We start from the raw sequence: 22,980 nt of genomic DNA, 5'->3' as shown, positions 1-22,980 counted from the left end.
GCGAAATGATATTGGTAAATATTTGTCAAAGACCTCGAATATCGACAAAGATAGTCTGTAGCAAATTAAATTATTCCACATAAAGCTACATAGATACATAATAATATTAAAATTGTTGAAGCGTACGTAAACGTTTTTAGGCCCTACTTATAGATAAATTATCCGGGCGCGTCCCAATAGCCTTAGAGAAAAGGTCGATATTTCTTAAAAGGGTAAGGGATAAAAAACAAGAAAAATCCGGTTTCATAAAAACGTTGCGTCCCGTAATGGCAACGTATTTAAAGTATAGAGCGTTTCCATCCTCAATATATTATTTAACTTAGTATGAAAAAACAAAATATATATTATAAAAAGGATTTTTTTATATATTGTAACGAATAAAGTTGAAAACTTCTGAACCGATTTCAAGCACTCTTTCACCATTATAGTGCAAATTCCTGAGTATGTATATTTTTTTAATAAATGTCCAGACGGTCCAAACCGGGACAGTGTAGGTATAAATTGGCAAGACTATATGGTTAATGTCATAAAACAATAATTTGAGAGTCAATCATTTAAGAATATTATACTCAAAAAGCAAATTAATGTATAAGGAAAACTAAACTAGCAGTGTAAAAAATCGCTAGTTTATCTGGGAGCAATACCACAGTATTATTGACGAAATATTTTTTATTTTTTTTATTTTAGGTTTTTGTAAAATTTATATAAAATACGCAAAAAAAATTGTTTTGTGGGAGTTTACAAAGTTTTCAGTGGGATGATTATATCCTGTTTCACAGATTTGTTATGTATGAAGTCTTTTAACCTTTTAATGTGAGAGTTACAGTTAATTATTTTAACATATTTCAATAGTCATGTAACACAGCAAGTATATTCTATATTATAAGATGTTCCTCATACAAAAACTCTCCTAAACTCATGTATTATACATGTGTTAATAACTCTACGTAACAGAGTAATTTTATAAATTAAGACCCAAGGTATTAGCGAAAACTAGATTTCAATAAGACGCTTGAGACGAGACGGGGAACAAATCTGAAGCAGAGCCCAGTAATGCTGAGACGGTCACGATCCTCCTTTAAACGCAACGTCAGCATCGCGGCATCCTTCTATACAGTTAAGAGAACCTCATACACAATAATCTGTAAATCCACTTAATTTATGGGATCATGTCTAAGGAAAATGTAATATTAGTCTATGTTAGTCTCCAACGCTTTAGAAGCTTAGATGATATAATCACTTTCAAAGGTTTCATAGACGAAATATATCTAATATATAAAATTCTCGTTCCCATACTCCTCCGAAACGGCTCGACCGATTTTTATGAAATTTTTTATGCATATTTAGTATGTCTGAGAATCCGCTACTATTAATCTTTCAAACCCTTAAGTGATGAGGGGTGTCCAACTCAAAAAAAATATACTTTTAGACAATTTTTTTTGTTTTTACTCGTTTATAACACAACATACAACCCTTTATTTTCATCTACCCGCTACGATCAACCCCTATTTTTTATTTGTTGCTTAAGAACTTATAACTTAAACTCTGAGGTTAATATAAAGAAAAATTCACAGAAAGTTTTCATTCCGGAAAATCGAACCGCCATAGCAAAATGTTCCACGTTGATATGTACTAAAAAGGTAGGCTACGTAAAATCACATTAAGGAGAAACGAAGTTCGCGGGGACAGTTAGTTTTTATGTATATAAATTTATTAATCGTTTATTTTACTATCTGTATGTCTTAAATAAATATTCACGTGACATTAGATTACACATAGATTGCAAACAATTTAAATTTCTAAATGTTTTGTCTATTGTAATACCATAGCAGATAATAGACATTCAAGAATATAACTACAGGGTTAATAAATGTGATAAGCCTTTCATTATTACGTCACGCACCTAGATGTGTGTAAAGATACGTGATATTAATATGAATAGGAGACTCGAGAGGAATATGAAAGTAGCAAATAAATTGCAATATAAGGCTCTTAATTTAATCTTCATAATATCGCGTCTATCATTCAGCCTCGAAGACGTCATCTCTCAAAGAGCGAAGGTGTCTGCGTTTTATGACCAATCTGCTATACTCTTAAACGGATATGGCAAATAAAAACAAGTAAACGACCCAAAACCGTTCAGAATACAGAGCCGCTTCACAAAAGGTCGCAGCGAAAATAAATTATTCCCCAATTCGGTCGTTACGATTCAAATTGAATATATCGTATAGAGATTTCTCTAGCCACAAGGAGAATAAAAATAGGCATATAAACGCAAATGAAATGGCTTCATGAATCGTATGAACGACTCACAAAGCAATAATTTATCGACGGCGTATAATTCACCAGAAATCAATTTTCGCTGACAATGAAATTGTTTCTCGATATTCCTTATAAAGCATCGCGATAAGTCTATCATGTTCATGCAAGCGAGACTTGAATTATTTATTCATTACATACCCGTACGCGGCGCACGTTCTCAAAAGATAACTCGTATAATTCGTGCGAGGACGCTACGCAGCCCAACGAAACAATAGCAGATTATCAAACAAAACGACGTAAACAGCCCTCAAGTAGGAGAAACGGGTTAAGGGCTCGGAGGATGGCCGAATCGCGTCTTGAATACTAGATGATATGTCTTAGGTTGTGTTATGAAACTATTAAAGCTAACAATATAAACAAATAGCTGTTACGGATAGATGTCACCGATCATACTTATCGTAAGTACCGCAAACCAAATATGAAGGCATTTGTATTCCGAATATTATGTTATGATTTTAAACTATTTAAGTTTTCATCTTCTTTAATAATAATAAATGTTGTTCAGAACTGTAGTATTCAAAATTTTCTACGTAATTTCGTAGACGCGGCGTAGTCACTAGTCAGTCCGGGCTACGGCTTTCGTCATGTATTAAAAAATATCCAACCATCTCATTAATGTATACCAGATAAGTTTGTTATTATTAAACTAACAAATCTAAGGGTGATAAAAAAATACTAAAGATTTTCCACTGTTATTTAAACAAACCATCCAACGATCAAGCAAAATCCTGCTAATAGCAGGCGGCGGATAAACATTGTGACACAGTTCGTAATGAAAAAAATAAAGGCGCGACGACGCCCGAATATATGAGAACGGCGATAAACAGGATTCCTGCCTAACGGAGGGGTCGATACCGAAATACATTATTCCCCGATCCGAGTGTTCCGATTCAAATTGAAAGAGCACCTCCAACATGAGATTTCTCAGGCGGCGAGTGGGCGTAGAATATAAATCGCCACATAACCAGCCATGGAAGCGAATATACTTTTTGTGGTGGACCTGCGTACGTTACTTTATTGCTAAAGACGAAAACTGATTGAATTGCGGAACACCTATTCTTTCAAGGCGAAGAAGCGAAGCTATTATTCTTATTATATAGGATTTAAACTATGAGAATATGATTATACTTGTAACAAATGTAGCTAGCTACTCAAACCAAATTCGCCAATTTATGCATCATAAATGGGACATACGCCCTCCCCTCATCGGGTATTCTGTTCAATTCACAACACACCCAGTCGATATTAACGTAACAAACGTCTTTCACTGCTGACAGTGTGTTTCGTTCTAACTCAATGTATTAACTGTCAACGCTTTTACGCTTTTCTTTGCAAATAATAATCCTTTGTTTGGTGCAAATTATTTACTAACCAGTGAGCCTGAGGCCCTATTAGCCGAGCTAATAGTCCAAAGACTCCCGGCTCTCTAACTTTATTAAGGCCGAGACGCCGTCGCTGAATCAAGGTGACGCGCCTCCACAATACCCTATTCAGATTTAAATAGCTTTACGCCCAATTGCTCTTCAATATGGCGCTAGCTCTGATAGTTATTTCATTAAACAAAGATTTGGGAGATAATTTCTGCGCACGGCTGAGGTATTCCATTTAATAGGACTTTGTCAGGGACTTTCATTTAGCGGAATGTTTTGCGCTAATTATTATTATGAAGCAAGTATTTCTATTATTTATTTTGCCTTAAGTAGCTATAAGTAACATCACCATGTAAATGATAATGCTATGTGACAAGTCAGGAACTTTGAGAGGCCAGGGACAACGCAAAGTTTGGCAATTACGGCGACCGCATGTCTGAGAGCTCTACATTTATTACTAACGTATATTCTTATATAACCATACTATTCATATAGACGTTATGAGCTCATTTACTTAATAAATTAGATATTAATAAAAAAATTGTTTATAGCAAGCTTAATAGGAGTGAAAAATTAAAATAAATTTATAGAACAATACAAAATGTTAACAAGTATGTTAAATGAGGATATCTTATATATAAAATTCTCGTGTCACAATGTTAGTTACCATACTCCTCCGAAACGGCTTGACCGATTTTTATTAAATTTTATATCCATGTTCAGTAGCTCTGAGAATCGGCTACTATCTATTTTTCATACCCCTAAGTGATAAGGGTTGTCCACCCCTAACATTTTATGTTTATTTTTTTGACGAAATTTTAATTTTTTTATAATGTGGCATTATAAAATACATACAACCCTAAATTTTCACCCCTCCTCGATCAACCTCTATTTTTATTGAACTAAAAAAATGTTTCCTAGAAATAATTTACGTGGCAAAACGACGTTTGCCGGGTCAGCTAGTTATGTATAAATGATAATCGTAAACTCTATTAAAATAAACTGTATTGTCGTTGTAGTCATTATAATATCCAAATAGCTATTGCATCTTATAACCATTATAATTTTATCATTTAATAATTAATAAGAGCGTTAGTTAATTTCATATGTAAAATATACATGACAACAAAGTATATTAAAATCTTAAACAGAAAACAATAATATAAAACGCAAACTCAGCACTTAAGCAACTTTGTGTACGAAAGGTGCTCATTGAATCGGCACAACATAAATACGAGTTATACAAAGTTGTTCTCGGATATAGAAATATCTTTTAAGTTTTCCTATTACCCAAATGTGATTGCTAGCAATTGAAAACTACACACACAGCAGATATGACGGTGGCTTGCTTTGAAATGGCTGCATCGTAAGTTTATTACTCGAAGTGGGTTGCTTCTAGCGCTTTCAAAGTTTGTCGTGATAAATTGCTGTGTCATGTGACTACATCCAGTCTCCCTGTATTATCTTAAGCCGTTGGCGTAAGTGTACTCGCATTGCTACCGGATTTAATTAATAAATAACACTTGAAATGATCGTTGGTTTTAACGAACGGTCTTTGTTACTAGGGTAATGCGAAATTGTTTAATGGATAGCAACACATATATGTAGGAAATATATGGAGGATGTTATTTATCTGATTTGAGAAATAAAGCTAAGATTGAGCCACTTTGAGCAGTTCTTCGTGGGTATATTTGGAATAACACTCACTTACTCCGCTGACTCTATGATCCAAAATGTGTCTTGGCTTGCGAAACAAAAACAACGTATTCGGAAAAATAAAAAATCGTATACTAAATGTATTTTTTTGAGCAATGTTGGCCTAGTGGCTTCAGCGTGCGACTTTCATACCTGAGGTCGTAGGTTCGATCCCCGGCTGTGCACCAATGGACATTTTTTCTATGTGCGCATTTAACATTTGCTCGAACCGTGAAGGAAAACATCGTGAGGAGACCGACATGTCTTAGAGCCAAAAAGTCGACGGCGTGTGTCAGGCACTGGAGGCTGATCACCTACTTGCCTATTAGATTTAAAATTGATCATAAACAGATTCTGAAATCTGAGGCCAAGACCTAAAGAGCTTGTAGCGCCACTGATTTCTTTTTATTTAAATGTATTTGTTAAACGTTATAAAAACTGGATATTTCGAGCATTATCATATTGTTACTTATTTATTTATTTTGATTGCCAGATGCATGCTACCTCTTCCAGGCAAACATTTAAGGAAAAATAAAATGAAATGAAGGTTAAGCGCAAAAAGTGCAAAACTATATAACAACAACTTAAACATAAAGTTGCTGCACTTAGTTCGAGAGTAATATTTTTTAATACTTAATATGAAATAAGTAATTTTTTTGTGAATGATTACAATAAAATAAGATTATAAAATAAGAATAAGCAAATAAGATTTATACTTTCTAGATGTAAGTTTGCCTCACCACTACACAATGGGTGTGTCTTTTAGATGTAATTCCAACGAGTGGTTGACTTGTGTACAGAAAATATATATTCCATAGACTTAAATATTGTCACTCTTCAAATATAATAAGCCCAGAAAGAAGAAATTATTTCTTTTAAGATAAGCTTTTATAGTACGCGCCAAGATTACGATTTCTGAATAGTCGTTAAAAACACTGTCCCAAGAATATTTTCTTTGAAATATATAATAAAGGCGGGTATGGTTTAATTATATTTTCCTAAAAAGTCGATCAATTTATTAAGCAAAATTGAAATCGTTCGAGGTGTTCGACAAAAAACCCTTCTACTTATAATATGAGAATTATTAATATAAATCCATAATGATATTTTCGCGTAGTCGGATGTTAACGTAAAAAACGAATCCTAAACTATTCTAAGGCACTCAATACTAAGCTAAGGATTCTTTATATATTCTTCTTCGTAAATTTAAAGAAAAGTATCTTTTAATGAGCAGTGTCGGATTTAGCGAGCGACTCTGGCCATGCGTTACAACCACGGATGTAGAACTTTATTTCAATTTGCTTAATTAACTTCCTCCTACAGTGTAGATAAACATGGCGAGGAAAACGGCATGCCTCAAACCCATGTGACGACATGTGTCAGACACAGATGGCTCTTTGTCTAAAGATTAAAAATGATCAAAGAATCGGATGCAATCTGAGGCCAATGCTCATATGGTATTGTAACGGCACTGGATTATTATTATTATTACACTTTAATGACACGTTTATATCACGCGAGACGTCGGAACGGTTTTAAAATCAACAGAAATAATTCAAGATTGTTACAATCGAGTAACGATAATAGAATTTATTTCGCGATTACTTATATATAAACTGTTTTGTCCAATGTGTCTTTAGGAAGGAACTTCAACACAAGAGTTTTCCTACCAATAAAGCCACATTTTTTTAAACATCATTTGTACAATTAAATTTCAATTCATATTTTCTATTTATTTAGTTTAGTCTTGTAACATCAAATAGCGGATTCTTAAGATAATGAACCATGGGTTCTACTTGGGTTGCATTTTATGAGAATATTAAGGAAAAATTGCCGAAATTGATCAGCAGTTTTATTTCCATAGATTGTTTGTCGATGTGACCTGTACCTAACCACAATTTTTTTTCTAAGCCCTTACATAAAATATAATGTGTTATAATTATAAAAAAAAATACTTTGAAGTCTATGAATGAAACTAGTGATCGTGGATTTATAAAATTATCGGTGAGTGATATTTAAGTTTTTTTTTATATGTAAGCCAAAACTAGAAGTGGGTGGGCCACATGTTCCAACTCATATGGCCAAGCAAGCTCTGGACTGGAATCCCAGAGGCGAAATAAGCTGGAATGAGCTGGAGTGAAGCCAAAAGAGCAGACCAAGACCGATCAAGCTGATGTTCTACGCTGAGCAGAGTCGCGGGCAGAGCCCTACATTGGCCCTATATGGACTTTTATTAGAGAAGCAAAAAATATCGTTTATCCTTATAATGTTTTAATAGTATTTAAATTAATTTTTTGCCGATAAACCGAACAGCGTTGAGACGGGATAAACAAATTCCAAATTTAAAAAACCTGATAGACAAGATGGCGGATGTTTATGATCCGATGTGTTCCATTATTTGTTAAATTACTCTGATTATTTGTATATATTTATTTAAATAGACTGAGAGAATTATAAGTAAGTAAAAGAACTATTTGGAAAAGGCTGTGTCAGTTAGGAGGCTCACTTACGTTTTTATCAGTAAAACCTTTAAACATTGTGAGATTCATTTGACAGGTGTTTGATTAACTAGTTAAATATTTATATCGGTAGGGATATATATTGTTGCGATAAGATAAGTATTCATTTTTTTTTACGAGTATTAATTTTAATGGTTTACAAATAGTAGAGTTAGTAACTATATTTTTATATACTTTTATTGACTGGTTCATACTGTGTATATTTTTGAAGTATAAAATAATGTAGAGGCTAAAACAGAACAAATAAATTAAAAAGCTTCATAGCCTGAAAACAAACATACCTGCAAGCTGGGATGTACGCCTAGCTGTAATAAAGTCCTGACCACTCCAAGATGGCCCCTATTTACTGCCATATGTAAAGGGGTCTGCCCACTTCTGTTCCGCGCGTTGAGATCGGCCCCAGCAGCTGCTAAGGCTCGCAAGGCACCGGGTTCATCTCCAAAAGCGGCATGATGAGCTGCCCTATCGCCATCCCGATCTTCAGCATCCGCATCAGCTCCAGCTTCGATTAGTTTTTTAATCACTTCCACGTGACCGTTCTGAGCTGCTGCCTGCATACAAAATGGTTTGGATTTAAGTAAAATGCTGTCTTTGGTATATGCGAGTGTTATCTACACTAATATTATACAGAGGATTGAGTTGTTTGAGGAGTTTGATACATATTTCTCCGGAAAAGGCGTATCTATCAGATTTATGTATCTTTTCGTGATTATTTGTTTTTTCTAACAGGCAAGTAGTGGTCAAGGCATATCGGTTTCCTGACGATGTTTTCCTTCTTCATGCACATAGACATAATGTCCATTGGTGCACAGCCAGTAGTCGAACCTACGACCTCAGGGATGAGAAACGCACGCTGAAGCTACTAGGTACAACTACTAGGACCGCAAATTTTTCTGTAAGGGTGTAAATTCTTAAAAAAACGAATCAGTGATAATTTCAATGTTCTATTACTTCACTGCACAGGTATAATACATATTATTACGATTTTCATGTATTTGTCTACATTATTATTTTTCATAATAATTATTTGATGAGTGTGGAGGAAGAATTATTTGCTCTTCCTACTTTGGCTAACCTCGAGAAGTATATATATATATATATATACTTTGCAGTCGGAATAAGATTGTATAGCGTGCTGCACAGGAGTGTTTATGTATAATTGTTTTACGTTCCTCACATCAACACCAACTATGCAAAATACTCAGTTTGTCTGTATCCCAGACATACAACGACCACAACATGCTTAAGAAGTATATTAAGAAGTAGTAGTTAGTATTACGAATGTCAAAAGCGCTAAATAGCCGGCATCATGAGCACACCCCAAATAGACACCCTCATGTAGATTGTACCTTCACTTTCACACCACCACAATACACAGCCGAATTAGGTATTAGTTAGTTAAATGTATTTAATCAGTTTATTGATTTTATCCTTTCGTAAATGTGAATCTTTTTGTACGTATATATAATATTATGTATTCAATTTTCAACTATATCATTAGTATAATTTTTTTTGTTATAAATTATTTATGTTAGCTGTAGGATTACGAAATAAGTAAATTAAGTAATGTAATAAAGTTACTACATTCTTGGCAAGAATAAAAAAAAACTTTTTAAACATAATACAAAATTATTTAAATACTTTGCAATTATTTAACAATAAAAAGGGCTATCGTATTAAGTATGGTAAAAACTATAGGTGAAAATCACAATATATATATAAACAATATACCTGCAAGGCAGTATGTCCCGCTGAAACCCCATTAACATCAGCATCATCAGAACCACCAAGAATATCAGCACACCGAGCAGCATCTCCATTTGCGGCAGCCTTAACCAGTTCTTCATTAGCACTGCCATGACACTCAAAAAGACGTTTAAGCATCATCGAGAGACGCACACCTGGAATGGAAATTTTGTTTAGTTAATTTAGATAAGTATTTTTTGTTTTTAAGACCTTTCTTGTAAACAGGGGATAAACTACATTATTAGTTATATTATATATTAACTAGCTACTCCCGTGAACTTCATTTCTCCTTAATGTGATTTTACTTAGCCTACCTTTTTAGTACGTACCAACGGGTAACATTTTGCTATTCTACCCCAGAGACTGTTCAGTTTTCCGGAATGAAAACTTTTTAGGTTTTTCTGTGAATTTTTCTCTATATAAACCTCGGAGTTCAAGTCATAAGATTTAATTAACAAATAAAATAGGGGTTGATCGTAGAGAGGTGAAAATTAAGGGTTATATGTATTTTTAATGCCACATAGTAAAAAAAATAAAAATTTAAAAAAATATCTTGTTGAAAAAAAAATTGTATGACGCTCTCAACTCAAACAGTAACACATTATAATGAGTAATAATAATTTTAAATTAAAAATATCCCTATTTCAATGGTTTCCTGACTGAACTAAGACAAGAAATAAAAAAATAAAAAAAAATTAATGAAATGATCGGCCCTACCGGGGAACTGAACCCAAGATCTGCAGTTGAATATGTTATTACGTAGTAGTATAGCTATCAATAGTTAATAATTCTCATTTACTGAAGTTTCAAAAGCTGTCAAAATATAGTCATATGAATTTTAAAAAAATACTGTACACTGTACAACATTGTGATTTAATATACGAATTCGAATACGGGCCTTACAATGTATCGATGGAGTCTTTTTATTTTAGTCTTATAGAAAAAAAATACGATACGACGATATTCCGAGCGCTACAATACGGAAAACACTTAAGTCTTGTTGAAAGACCTTACGTCATAGGATTGCTACTCTCTTTTATAAAATATGTGTGTGTGTAAAAGATCCACCAAGCAGGCCACACTTAAGAAAAAAATAATAATATGTGGCCTCGATAATTCAATAATTCTTATAAAAATATCTTACCAGGAGATACGTCAGACAAACCGCCATTTGCAGATGCAATTTTGGTAACAGCACTGGGATTGTATGTCCAGGTCATATTGCACACTTCCACTTTCAGGTCATTGTCATGATAGATCTGCTGGACCCGTCCCACTTTACCCAGAGTCTATAAATATATTATGTAAGTCAAGCAAAGTATCACAAATTAAATTAAAACTAGAATTTTACCCATTAAAGTAATAAATACCTACCCAAGCAAATTATGAAGTACTTCTTCCATTCATAAACATGTTTTATGCAATAATAAAGCTATAATATTTTTAATATGGTATACCGTTACTGGTAATTAAGTAAAATTATTTGAATTCATATATTTTTTTGTCTATAGATATTTTATGTCTAAGGGAGCGTTCAAGTATTACGTCACGAAATTATTGGAGATTAATGACCCCCCTCCCATGTAACGCGCTGTAACGTTTTTCTGTACCCAAGTATAGTAAAACGTTTCGTGACCACCCCGTGACTCTTTATACCTAAAAGTTACCATTATGTGGTGTCGAAAATAATATAAACAATAACGCGTAATTCAATCCCCGCCCGCATCGTAACGTTTTACAAAAGGAAAAAAAATCGTTACGTAATAAACTTGAACGCTCCCTAACATTATGAAAGTTAATTAAGATTTTTTATATATTTATATATGAAATTTCACATACGATTTCGATAGAACATATCAATACTTTTACAGAAAACTATTTATTTCCATGAGCCCAAAGTCACAATGAACAGCTTTTACTAAAAATAATTTCTATTCCTAGATTATTTAATTGTTTTTAATCAATTTTTTTCTTACTAAGAGATACTCACAAAGTCCATAGTCTCAGCCCATTCGCCATGACCTCGCTGCAAAGCCTTAACTCTCTCCTTATCAGAGCATATTTGCACAATATCACCCACCGCAAATGTATTCCCACTAGAGGGACTTGCGGTGCCACTTCCACTTGCACTGCTCACCTACATAAACAAAATATCATTTATTCATATAGCTAACATAGGTCAAAAAATTATTCAATTGTTTTTAATCTTATATATAAAATTCTCGTGTCACAATGTTAGTCACCATATTCCTCCGAAACGGCTTGACCGATTTTTATCATATTTTATATGCATATTCAGTAGGTCTGAGAATCGGCTACTATCTATTTTTCATACCCCTAAGTGATAAGGGTTGTCCACCCCTAACATTTTATTTTTTGGACGAAATTTTTATTTTTATTTTTTTTTATAATGTGCCATTAAAAATACATACAACCCTTTATTTTCACCCCTCTACATTCAACTCCTATTTTTTATTATAGTAGATAGTTATTATTATTGATCTAAAAAAATGTTTCCTTGATATAATATACATGGCAAAACAATATTTGCCGGGTCAGCTAGTTTAATATAAATTAGGTGTGTACCAGAACTGGGGAGTCTCCGCTACACTTTTTAATAGCCATATTATATGTATTTACACATCTTGTAAAAAGCTGTAACCATTTTATTTAAAAAAGGTGCAATTAAAAGACTCAATAAACACTTAGAATAAGGGTCTACAGAATCTGAATCTTTCTTAAGAGGTAAGAGTTAGACCATTGACAGTGTTGGATAAGTTGCTATGGACTTTTCTTTAAGTATGTTCAAACCCTATCTCTGCACCAATATATTTTATTATCTGTATGTGCATTTAACACTTGCATGTCTTTAACCTTGTATGTTTTTTTTATTAATTTAATAACAATATTTTCTTAATTTTTTAGGATCCTTTCAATTTCTAATTTTGTCAACGTAATTTTTTGGAAATGACAGATCTATTGGATTTCAACCATACCTTGGTCAAGACGGCAATATTGAATGTCCATCGGTTCCCACTTGGGTAAGCAACAACTATGTCGCGGTCTTCATCGATGCATACAACAGTTCCTGTAGTATTAAGACTCTCCAACATGGCATCTATCCAGCCACCATGACCAACTTGGAGGGATCTTACAATCTCCAAATCCAAATTTATTGTTACCTTAAAACATATTTTTTTAGATTATTTTACTATACATAGGTGATAGGATAGACAGATAAGGTACAGGTTTTAGTACAGTTATGTTTATGTTTAAGAATAACTTTATTTCTCATAAGAATTGCATACAAAATTCACTTACTGAGAAACACATATTTAAAACTAAGATTAAAAATTAGAAATTAGAGCGCACAGATGTAGGTACATATATAAAATAACAAAACAGAACAGCACCAAAAATGTGGGTAGACATAATAAACTTGATCATTCAACCAAGCAAAACACGGATGTACGAATTTGAGTTTTTACTAGATGTGGCATTGATGGCATAGTCTGGTATAACAAGTTTACATTGATTATTTTAATTTTTTTCCATAACACTATTTTATTTTTAGTTTATTCCTATATTTATATATTTAGGGCATGTACAAGGTTTATAAAACATTTTTACAGACTAAAATCACTTTTAGGCAGATTTTGGTCAATATCAAATACAATTCTTTAACACCGTGAGGAGTGTTAGTTTAAAGTTCTTTAGACATTAAACATTTCAAGTGTTATCGCATTCCTGTCAATAGTTCATACACATATACGGATTATTAAAAATATAATGTTAAATTCTCTCAACCTATATCACACAATTAGGGTGGTGTTGTTTAACACATACATAAAACATTCAAACATTATATACTGACTTGGCCCCATTTAAACGCTATTATAATTAATAAAAAAAGGGTGCGTGTACTTATGTACGCGCGTAAGAAGTTATACTTCTTTAGCATTATTAAAAATAGTTTTTGATTGCATGCAAATAATTAATTACAATTAAATAATCAAAGACTGGAAAAGGAGTCAATAAAGTTCAGTTTACATTTGAAAAATTAAATAAATAAATATTTATTATTATTCTCTTACATAAAGTGTAACATAAATTCTATTATTATTCGAATATTGTTTTTAAATTATGTCCAATGCCGTAGCATCTTCCGAGGGCAACTTCATTCTGTTAATTTTGCGTAACGGTGCGCGCGCATCGTAAAATTTCACTCTCATCAATTTTTCATAACGCGCCTAAAGAAGTATAACTTTTTAACATTAAATACTTTAATGTGCTTGGGAGGTAAACACACTAGTAACTCTAAACTCACAAGCTTTTTATTAAATAATATATCCTTAGAGAAAATTACAATTAAAAATCATACCTGATCACCCATTTGAAGTGCATGAGGACCAGTGGTCCCAGGTCTAACCTCTCCCAATAGTGGGAGATGCTCCTTATACACATGTTGACCTTTTGCATCATTCACAACCTGAAATTTAACAAAATCTATTGTAATACATTTTATAGACTAACAGTAAGCAAGTTCCTTAAAATAACATTTTCAATTAAAAATATATTTAATGATAATAATACTTAGATAAAAAAGCAAATTTTACGACAGCAAATGTTCTCTACACATGTAAATATTTCAACCATAAAATAAGTAAATATCTCTCACAAAATGAATTATTTTTTACTAAAATATAACATACACATATATATATATATATTCACACACTCACTTTCAAATCAGCCACACCCTGAAATCCAACTCTATAAAGATTCTTAGTTCCATTATCCCAAACTACATAAGCTGCTGAACGGGGACTGGCTGCAGACCAATCCTGAATTTCATTGACTTTACCCCTTCTCCCATTGCCACCATCTTGGTCTTCCCACTGCCAGTCAACCTATGAATATATTTTTGTTTTAATAAGAAGCTAGAGCAAATGGTTACTACAATAATTAGAATTTCAATAGGCACTATTGACTAAGTTGCTAATTTTCCAAATAGAGCTTCAATGAACAACATAATATTTAAAGGGAGTACTATATACTTTATTAATTTTATTTATATATATAAATAATATCTCTATACTTGTTTCAGCTAAAGTTGACTTTATAAAAAAAAATTAAGTTCCATTTTAGAAACTTTATAAATTTTCTACAAAAGAGAAAAAATGGATGCTATCAATGAAATACCAAATTTTCTGGGTGATTTTGGCCAATTAGCCAAATATTAGCAAATATTTTTGTCTAATTTAAAGATTCTAAAATTCAGTTTAATATTATAATAGCAACAAAATATTCAGTTTTCAGCTATAGACTAATGTGTAAATTATGTATACCTAAATTGATATAATACAAACCCCTCTCACAACCCTAGCTCCAGGGACAATACCACGGACTACTTGTTTTTTGCTCTTCCTTCTAGGTTCAACTAGACATCTCTCTGCTCCTGGTGCACTTATCCGATAGAATCGATGTCTGAGGTTGTGTTTATCTCCATGATAACAAATTGAACATAAGTCATAATTAACACACTCAGCACACTTCCAGCGAATACCTTTAATAATAATTTATATTTTCTAAAATGGCATAACCTAAGGTAGCTCGTTTATGAAACTGTAAAAACTGCAGAAAGCTCAATTTTTAACAATAGAAACTATTTACCAAAGATTGGTTGTTGGCGGCAAGTATCACACATAGTACCATCATGTTTGACACCAGTAGGAGCACTATCAAGGATCCGTAGGTCATATGCACCTGAGCACCGATAATTAGCTACAGTTCCATTATCCCACACTACAACAACTTCTTCTGGAGACTCAAAATTACGTACAGAACCCACGTGGCCTTCTCCACCATCCTAAAATTAGATACCGTGTCAATTCAAACATAGAACAGGTATGTGAATAAAAAAGGTCAGTGGTTCTGATTCATACCTGCTTGCCCCATTTCCAATCAGGCCCTCTTATTACACGCGTTCCTACAGCTTCCATCATAAATCTTGTCGCTCTATTAGAAGTTGAAGTCTCAGAAGCGTTCGATTCCATTTGTTATTATATTTTCCCTTAAAGAAAAATACTTCCTTAAAACTAACTTTTATTTACTTATGCTTTTGTAGATGTTTTATTTAAAACTTTTATAAGTTACTAAAACGTGTGATCGTGGATGTTTAATATAGTCAATTTCTTTACCAGAAATATTTATATTACTATTATTAAAAAAAATAGTTATTGGAATCGAAGGGCACAGTAGAAGTGGGAAATAAGAATGTTATTTTGGTAATTTGTTGTAAAAAGTAAATAAAGATGACGATTTACATAAAGTCATTTTAACAATTTGCATCGCTTGCGCACAGAGTACTTAATGTCTATAAGAAGAAAGCAGACGTCTTATGCTTTATAACTTTAATTGTAATATCTGTTGCATGTCATAAATAAATATTGTCAAATGCCAGATTTGACAATTTGGAACTTTGTATTACTGTCATTTTTAAAAATAAATATAATTTCGCCCCGACCGTCTCCGACCTTGCATCTTGCAATAGAGAAATGTGTATACCGAGTTTTAAAATTTATACTATTAAGTAACAAAGTTGGAATTTGGAAACATTGATTTTATCTTAATCGAAATACGTAAATTAAAATATATTTTTTTATGTGACAATGTCTCATAACAATCGTAATAAATATGAGAAAGCGCGAAGACGATTAGCCGCGGTTACTTTTCTATCTAATATTTCCCTTGATGGCTCATTCAAGGATACTGAGCTTTGCCAAATTTTAGACATAAAATATAACAGTGATAAGTGTGACGGCTCAAAACTAAAAAATATTCCAAATCATTATGAAAAAGATACAACGCGCAGCAAAAACCGCAATGCGAAAATGCCGCAGTGTAGTCCAGCACACAATAACGATAATCAATCTATAACTTCTGATCCTGAATACGCTCATGTAACACCTATAAAAGGAGTTAGTAATAATCTAATAAGAGAAAGGTAGCAAACATTTATTGTATTTGGTCTGATATTAATATGTTCACAGAAATCTTACAGTATTTTATGTTTAGGTGTTCTTCTGGAAACACAGACCTATTTAAAGACAGACACCTATCGCTTAGAGGACGAAAAACATGCACACAAGATGAGAAAAGTAGCTTAGAAAGTTTAACCTTTGGTAATTACTTTCATTCTTTTCTAAACACCATACATAATTTACAATAATAAATCTATTATTGTGCATTATTGTAGGTCGTCTTAGAACCAGTAGTACTTGTATTCCAGAAAACCAAACATATATTAAGGAACTGAAGTTAATGAAAGGGACCAAAGGAGTGACTTTCAAAGATGAAAGACTTGTATTTGCACCTACTCAAGGAGTGCCATGTGCTTTATTCAGTACTATACCATATTCAAAAACTGCTAGATCTGCAAGGTAAATGCTACATCATTTCAAACCTTCATTTTAATAAACATAACACATCTTCAGCTATTTATAAAATAATGTAACAAATTATAGGTCTGACTTGAGGAAAGATGGAGTGAGAAGGAGGAATACATCAGGCCCTAGACCACTCTCTGCAATTACAGATAATGGTGTTGATCCATTTGACTTACTTGGATTGGAAAGAGAGGAACATGGTCAAGATATCTCATACTCAAAGTTGTTGGTACCCTCTCGAGTCTGTACACGAGAACAGTATAGGAAGATGTGTGAAGCAGATTTTACAGATAAGGCCTCTTGGAAAGTAATAAATAGACATCCACATGTCATTGCCAGGTATAAAAATATTATATAAAACTTTAATTGTCATTGTAGCTTCATGCATGATACTTAATATAATTATTGTTTATGCATTTTTGGTTCATTATGTTCACCATTCATGTTATCTTAATGTAATCTGACTAAATGTTGGGCTAAACTGTTGAATAGGTGAAGTGGTATTTTGACTTTATAGTCTTCATGGTTAAATTGATGGGAAAATTAATTAATAAGTCAAATTCCATGTCACCTATTGTATAGCCTGGTTAAATGTTCAATGTTTCAACACTTTTCTCTCTAATTTCATCTCATTTTGCATAAATTTCAGGACTAAGTTATTGACGAGACACAAGGATAAAAAATGGTAATGATATGTTTAATAAAGGTTGATAGTATATATTTTCTAAACACTAAAAATATGCTGTAGAATTTTAATAACCAACTTCTAATCTAACTAATCTTCGTGTAAAGCAATGGTTTTTAAATGTATATATTAATATTAATTGTATTTATAAAATAGTGGGATTAATTACCACAAATAAGAAATTTGTAAATAAATTCATTTTAACATTTGTTTTTCAAGCCTAGCTTACTAACTTTTAGATTAACTACAATTTAAACTCTTTATATTTATTGTACATTGTTACATATAAAACCCGCTTAGATGATAACATAATGTATAATATCCTTAAATTTTTGCCTAAGTTACTGTAGAATTATGCAAGAACTTTTTATTTTTAGAGCTGTCTTTTCTTCTTGTCTTTGCTAGAGGTAAACTAGGTAACATTTTGTTAGATATCTGTTCGTCTGTATCATACACCCACTAACCAGTTTTAAGGAAATGGAAGGATATTAGTACATTATATTTGTTGAAATTTACGTAGATTTAATTGTTGAAGCTTCGAAAATTATGCATGTCGAGTTTTGGTTTGCAAAGCCTATTAGAAAAGCATGGGTAAATCCTTGTTTATCACTGAAATGTTAAAACGTTACAAATTTCCAGGTGCTTTTCATATGAATCTGCTCAACGCAGTACAATTGCATCATCACCGCCTCATTCCTCCATTGAAACCAAAACTTTTGACTGGGATGAAGAAATAATATTGGCACAAAAATATGTAAGCAAAAAGGTAATTGCAGATTTTAGCTATTATTCATAGTTATTTAGGAATAGACTTCAATTCCGTGCCTACTATCACAGTGCCTATTTTTACTTTTGTTACCATATGGGGAACACGTATAGATAAATCTGTGAATGCATTGCTTAGTCACTAGATTATTTAGTTTCTAAATTGATTAAAGTTAGTAAAAGTTTATTAAATAGCGCTTTTCCTTTGATTTTGTTTCATCAAACGGAATTATAATCTTGTCGTGTTTCTGTGATTGTATTCGAGATAATGTTGAGCAATCATTATAAAGCAAAATGCGCTGGTTATTTAGTGATTTATTTAACTATTTTAAATTACAGTACGTACAGTATTGAATTTTAATAAAAGCTAATTTGTAACATTACTCATCGTATTGCTTTTCAGCTATGGTTATAGTACATACATAGACTGCTACTTACACGTCGACAGATAACAATTAGTTTTAATGATTCGTTTAAATGTAGCCCTTATATTTCATATAAGATGTAGGCTATTTATTTCCTCTTAAGTTTAAAATGGGTGCGTGTACTTATGTACGCCCGTAAGAAGTTATACTTCTTTGGCATGATTAAAAATAGTTTTTGATTGCACGCAAATAATTAATTACAATTAAATAATCAAAGACTGGAAAAGGAGTCATTATAGTCAATAAAGTTCAGTTTACATTTGAAAAATTAAATAAATAAATATTTATTATTATTCTCTTACATTAAGTGTAACATAAATTCTATTATTATTCAAATGTTGTTTTTAAATTATGTCCAATGCCGTAGCCTCTTCCGTGGGCAACTTCTGTTAATTCTGTTAATTCTGTCACGGTGCGCGCGCATCGTAAAATTTCACTGTCATCAATTTTTCATAACGCGCCTAAAGAAGTATAACTTTAAAAAATTGTGCACACAGAATAGTATTATTACGTATGTTACAGATCCAATACTCCCCAAACGTACTTGATGATCCAGAATTGATAGCTGGTAAACACAGGACGCTTCTAACATTTACGTCTTACATGACGTCAATTATTGACTACGTTCGCCCTCAGGACTTGAAAAAAGAACTTAATGACAAGTTTCGAGAGAAGTTTCCTCATATTAAATTGACACTTAGCAAACTAAGAAGGTAATAAGTTAAATAGTTTTTACGTTTACAGATTATATTAAAATATTCAATTTTTATTGTCTTTGATTAACATAACTCATAACATTAAAAGAAAAACGCTTTTTACCTTTGGATAAATTTAAAATTATGTCAAATAGTTGTAAATTTATAATAATACATAACTTTAATCCGGTAAAAAGCGTTTTTCTTATTCAATTTTTGTTTAACCAGCGCTAATAATAGCGCTATTTATGAATTTAAAAGTTTTGCTTCATTTATAGTTGTGAAAGGGTTGGGTAAGTATAATGAAGGAGAACATTTTGCTATTTTTTTTGTCCCACAAGATTGTGTATATTTTAAACAAATATTCTGAACTTACCAAACTGTATAAAATAATTATCATAATTTTTCATGAAATAAATATAATATACAGTCAAAATCTGTTATAACGACATCGAAGGGACTACTCATATTTGGTCGTAAAAGCCGATGATGTTGTTATTAAAAATCTAATACAATAGATTTCAGCCGGGACCTTTGATTTTGGTCAATATAACCGGTATGTTGTTCTAAACGATGTTGACTGTATTTCTATCTAAAAACTACTAAACAAAAACTAACATTCAGCGTCATATTTACAAACCTAGGTAACCTAATCAGGTGCTTAATAGAATACCTAGCTTGCTCTCGAGCAATTCTGTTGAACCTAGACTTTAAGAGATTGGGCTTAATTTTGTATTGTATTGATATATTACATACTAATTTAATATTTCAGTATAAAGAAAGAGATGCGAAAAATCGCTAAACACGACTGCGGAGGGATCGATCTGTTATCTGTGGCACAGGCATATGTTTATTTCGAAAAATTAATTCTTGCCAATCTTATTAACAAAGACAACAGGAAGTTATGCGCGGGCGCCTGCTTATTACTCTCGGCTAAATTGAATGATGTTAAAGGCGAAATGCTTAAAGCTCTTATAGAGGTAAGATTTTTTTGCTTTTACTTCCTTGATTGTTGTACATATACTATAGTTAAAGTGTTTTTAATGTATGATAACATTTATCATAATGCTCTGCCAAAACAAGTTAGGGCCCTGTCATGTGTCAAAGTGACGTGTTTCTACTGTTTCTGATCAACTCTCAACAATCGTCTATTGTATTGTAATGTGTGCATTTCGGTTCGAATGGCAAATTTTATCATTGCAAAATGCACTATAAGTATAAATTCTCAATACCCCTTTGCCATAGATGGAATGTGGACACGAAAAGTATGCTTTATTATAATAGTGGTCGTAACATTTTTTTGTAGCGAATCGAAACAACGTTCAGACTGAATAGGAAGGATCTAATTAAATTTGAGTTCGCTGTATTGGTCGCTTTGGAATTCGGTCTTCATGTCCCGCCCCATGAGGTCTTTCCGCACTACCAAAGACTCCTGCACGATTCGTGACGACGTCTTTCATTTGAGATCGGTCGTCCTTATCGCGATTATCGATCGCATAGACGGCGAGCCTCTTTCGTTGATAACTTTCGTGCCAATGCCTGGATATAAACTAACAGATAAAATTGTCTTTGCGCTACGCGTTGTGCAACTTCTTTCATAGACAATTAGAGAAGTAGAGTTTGTGCGGAAAAAGAACTGGCGTGGGATTTGAGGTCGTTGTAATGCTAACATTGCTAACCTATTTCGTAATGTTGACAATGCTGCTACGTCATTATAGTTCTCTAGTAATCATCTTGATATTTAATATGAAATAATTAAAAGTATATATTTGTAAATAAATGAAACGCGTAGCAAATATATTATATTAGTCCGCATAAATACGTCGGTTCTCGTTCCGCCCAGACTTTCTCGTTGACCAGGATTGCTTGAAACGTCAAGTGTATTGTAAATTTGGGTTTTATAAAAAAAAAATATTGTACACTAGTTAACCATGTTTGTAGATATTAAAGGGACTATAAAGCAGTGTTAGTCTAGAAATTAGATAATTATTTGTATGCGCAGTGTAACAAGCTAAGGAAATATGACGTCGGAGGCGGTAAAGCGATGCACAGACCTGAAAGAAAAAACAAAATAACATCGTTTTTTTTTTTTGAAATTTCAGTGTCTTTCGATGTCTCGGTCTAGTTAAATATAAATGTTACTTAAAAAGATGTTATATGTATATCATATCCGTCTATTATACGGTCTAAGAACGAATAGATGGATCGTTTCTAACTGTAGATATAATGCATTGTCGCGGACATCTAGATAGGTGCATATAGATGCAGCCCTCAAGGCTGTATTGATCACAAAACAGTGTGATATTTGTAAATATTCAAACTACAGTATACAGCGAAATTAGTTTAGATGTTATAGTACATTGGAATGTCGATGTGCCAAAAATTTATTTATGTTTAAGGGGCCGTTCAAGTATTACGTAAGCAATATAGGGGGACGGGGGGGAGGTGGTCTGGGGGGGTCTTTGATTTTCTTATTTGATGATTACGTCAACAGTAATTACCCAGACATTGTCTATGCTTGAAAACGAAATTCATTTTCGAGGATTCCTACAAAAATTCATACGTTTATGTCATATTATTTTTGAGAATTTTGCTTACTGTTGCTGACAAGAGCGGAAAATCTGCTTACGTAATACTTGAAAGGCCCATTAAAACAGCTGGAAGGCCTTGTAGTTCCCAAACCGCCCACGGAGCGCTACTCAAGTGTTAATACTAATAACATATGAATCAAAAAGTCTTTATAAGGGTCATATAAAGGTGCTATGGTTAAGAAATTGTTGGAAGACGGATTATACTATTAGGATAAAAGAAATATTAGAAATAATTAACAGCTCTCTTTAATACCAAAAACTGAAACTTATTAGGAATAGGGATAATAACGTATTGCTAACTTGAGATGGTAATTGTTGAGTGTTCCTGCAATTTAAAAGATAAAAATTAAGGTTTATCCCCATAATTAAAATAATCCTAATAATATTTGTCCTTTATATACATACAACGTTTGTACGTACAGAAATAAGAAAATATTACAGCAATACATTGCAAAAATACTGGAAATACGTTAAAAGAAAAATATATTTTAACAATGCCTTGAGAAATAGGAACGCTATTTGTAGTACACTCATCTGATATTAGTTTTCAGTTTTCCTGTAACAATTGTGGATCTAAATAATTTAATTTTTGTCCTACACCTGAGCTTAGTGTTCGATATTTCTTTGACGTGGAACGTTGTATGTTGTAAAGAGACTCGTAGCAATTACGATTATTTTAAGATAGTAATTTGGGCTTAGCCGTTGTTGCCATGATGCTA

General features: G+C 32.5%; 2 protein-coding genes across 5 annotated transcripts in view; one reads left to right on the top strand and one right to left on the bottom strand.

Moving 5' to 3' along the window:
- LOC125056885 (E3 ubiquitin-protein ligase MIB1) overlaps nucleotides 1–15,969 on the bottom strand; it is a 121,496-nt gene extending 105,527 nt beyond the window's left edge. The window contains exons 1-11 of one of the 2 annotated variants that reach the window (XM_047660213.1): nucleotides 15,853–15,969; nucleotides 15,598–15,725; nucleotides 15,326–15,521; nucleotides 15,022–15,218; nucleotides 14,395–14,562; nucleotides 14,034–14,141; nucleotides 12,649–12,834; nucleotides 11,643–11,789; nucleotides 10,797–10,941; nucleotides 9,638–9,807; nucleotides 8,188–8,457 (exon numbers count right to left, since the gene is read on the bottom strand). In XM_047660213.1, coding sequence (XP_047516169.1) covers nucleotides 8,188–8,457; nucleotides 9,638–9,807; nucleotides 10,797–10,941; nucleotides 11,643–11,789; nucleotides 12,649–12,834; nucleotides 14,034–14,141; nucleotides 14,395–14,562; nucleotides 15,022–15,218; nucleotides 15,326–15,521; nucleotides 15,598–15,708 — 1,698 coding nt within the window. In that variant the 5' untranslated portion in view covers nucleotides 15,709–15,725; nucleotides 15,853–15,969. Of the gene's footprint in view, nucleotides 1–8,187; nucleotides 8,458–9,637; nucleotides 9,808–10,796; nucleotides 10,942–11,642; nucleotides 11,790–12,648; nucleotides 12,835–14,033; nucleotides 14,142–14,394; nucleotides 14,563–15,021; nucleotides 15,219–15,325; nucleotides 15,522–15,597 lie in introns of both variants that reach the window. The other variant, XM_047660211.1, reaches the window with a different exon arrangement.
- Nucleotides 15,970–16,158: 189 nt separating this feature from the next.
- Nucleotides 16,159–21,569, top strand: LOC125056896 (CDK5 and ABL1 enzyme substrate 2). 3 transcript variants are annotated; one of them, XM_047660239.1, is made up of 9 exons: nucleotides 16,159–16,658; nucleotides 16,730–16,836; nucleotides 16,944–17,094; nucleotides 17,179–17,439; nucleotides 17,750–17,785; nucleotides 18,425–18,551; nucleotides 19,498–19,688; nucleotides 20,443–20,650; nucleotides 20,977–21,569. In XM_047660239.1, exons 1-9 carry the CDS (start codon nucleotides 16,324–16,326, stop codon nucleotides 21,115–21,117), a joined length of 1,557 nt encoding a protein of 518 aa, XP_047516195.1. In that variant the 5' UTR covers nucleotides 16,159–16,323; the 3' UTR covers nucleotides 21,118–21,569. The 3 variants fall into 3 exon arrangements, with proteins under 3 accessions (XP_047516195.1, XP_047516194.1, XP_047516196.1); XM_047660238.1 differs by having other exon boundaries at nucleotides 16,911–17,094; XM_047660240.1 differs by lacking the exon at nucleotides 17,750–17,785 and having other exon boundaries at nucleotides 16,911–17,094.
- The last annotated feature ends 1,411 nt before the right edge of the window (nucleotides 21,570–22,980 follow it).

This window comes from Pieris napi, chromosome 15, assembly GCF_905475465.1.
Source record: "Pieris napi chromosome 15, ilPieNapi1.2, whole genome shotgun sequence".
NCBI classification, from domain to species: Eukaryota; Metazoa; Arthropoda; class Insecta; order Lepidoptera; family Pieridae; genus Pieris; species Pieris napi.
The sequence above is the reverse complement of the archived record's forward strand: the minus strand, read 5'-3'. Positions and strand labels throughout refer to the sequence as shown.

Bases quoted from the DNA above. Each gene is read 5' to 3' on its own strand.
- LOC125056896 (XM_047660238.1), top strand. From the start codon at position 16,324: ATGTCTCATAACAATCGTAATAAATATGAGAAAGCGCGAAGACGATTA. The intron at 17,440-17,749 runs GTATAAAAATAT...CATAAATTTCAG, and splicing joins CATCCACATGTCATTGCCAG to GACTAAGTTATTGACGAGAC. The intron at 17,786-18,424 runs GTAATGATATGT...ACAAATTTCCAG, and splicing joins AGACACAAGGATAAAAAATG to GTGCTTTTCATATGAATCTG.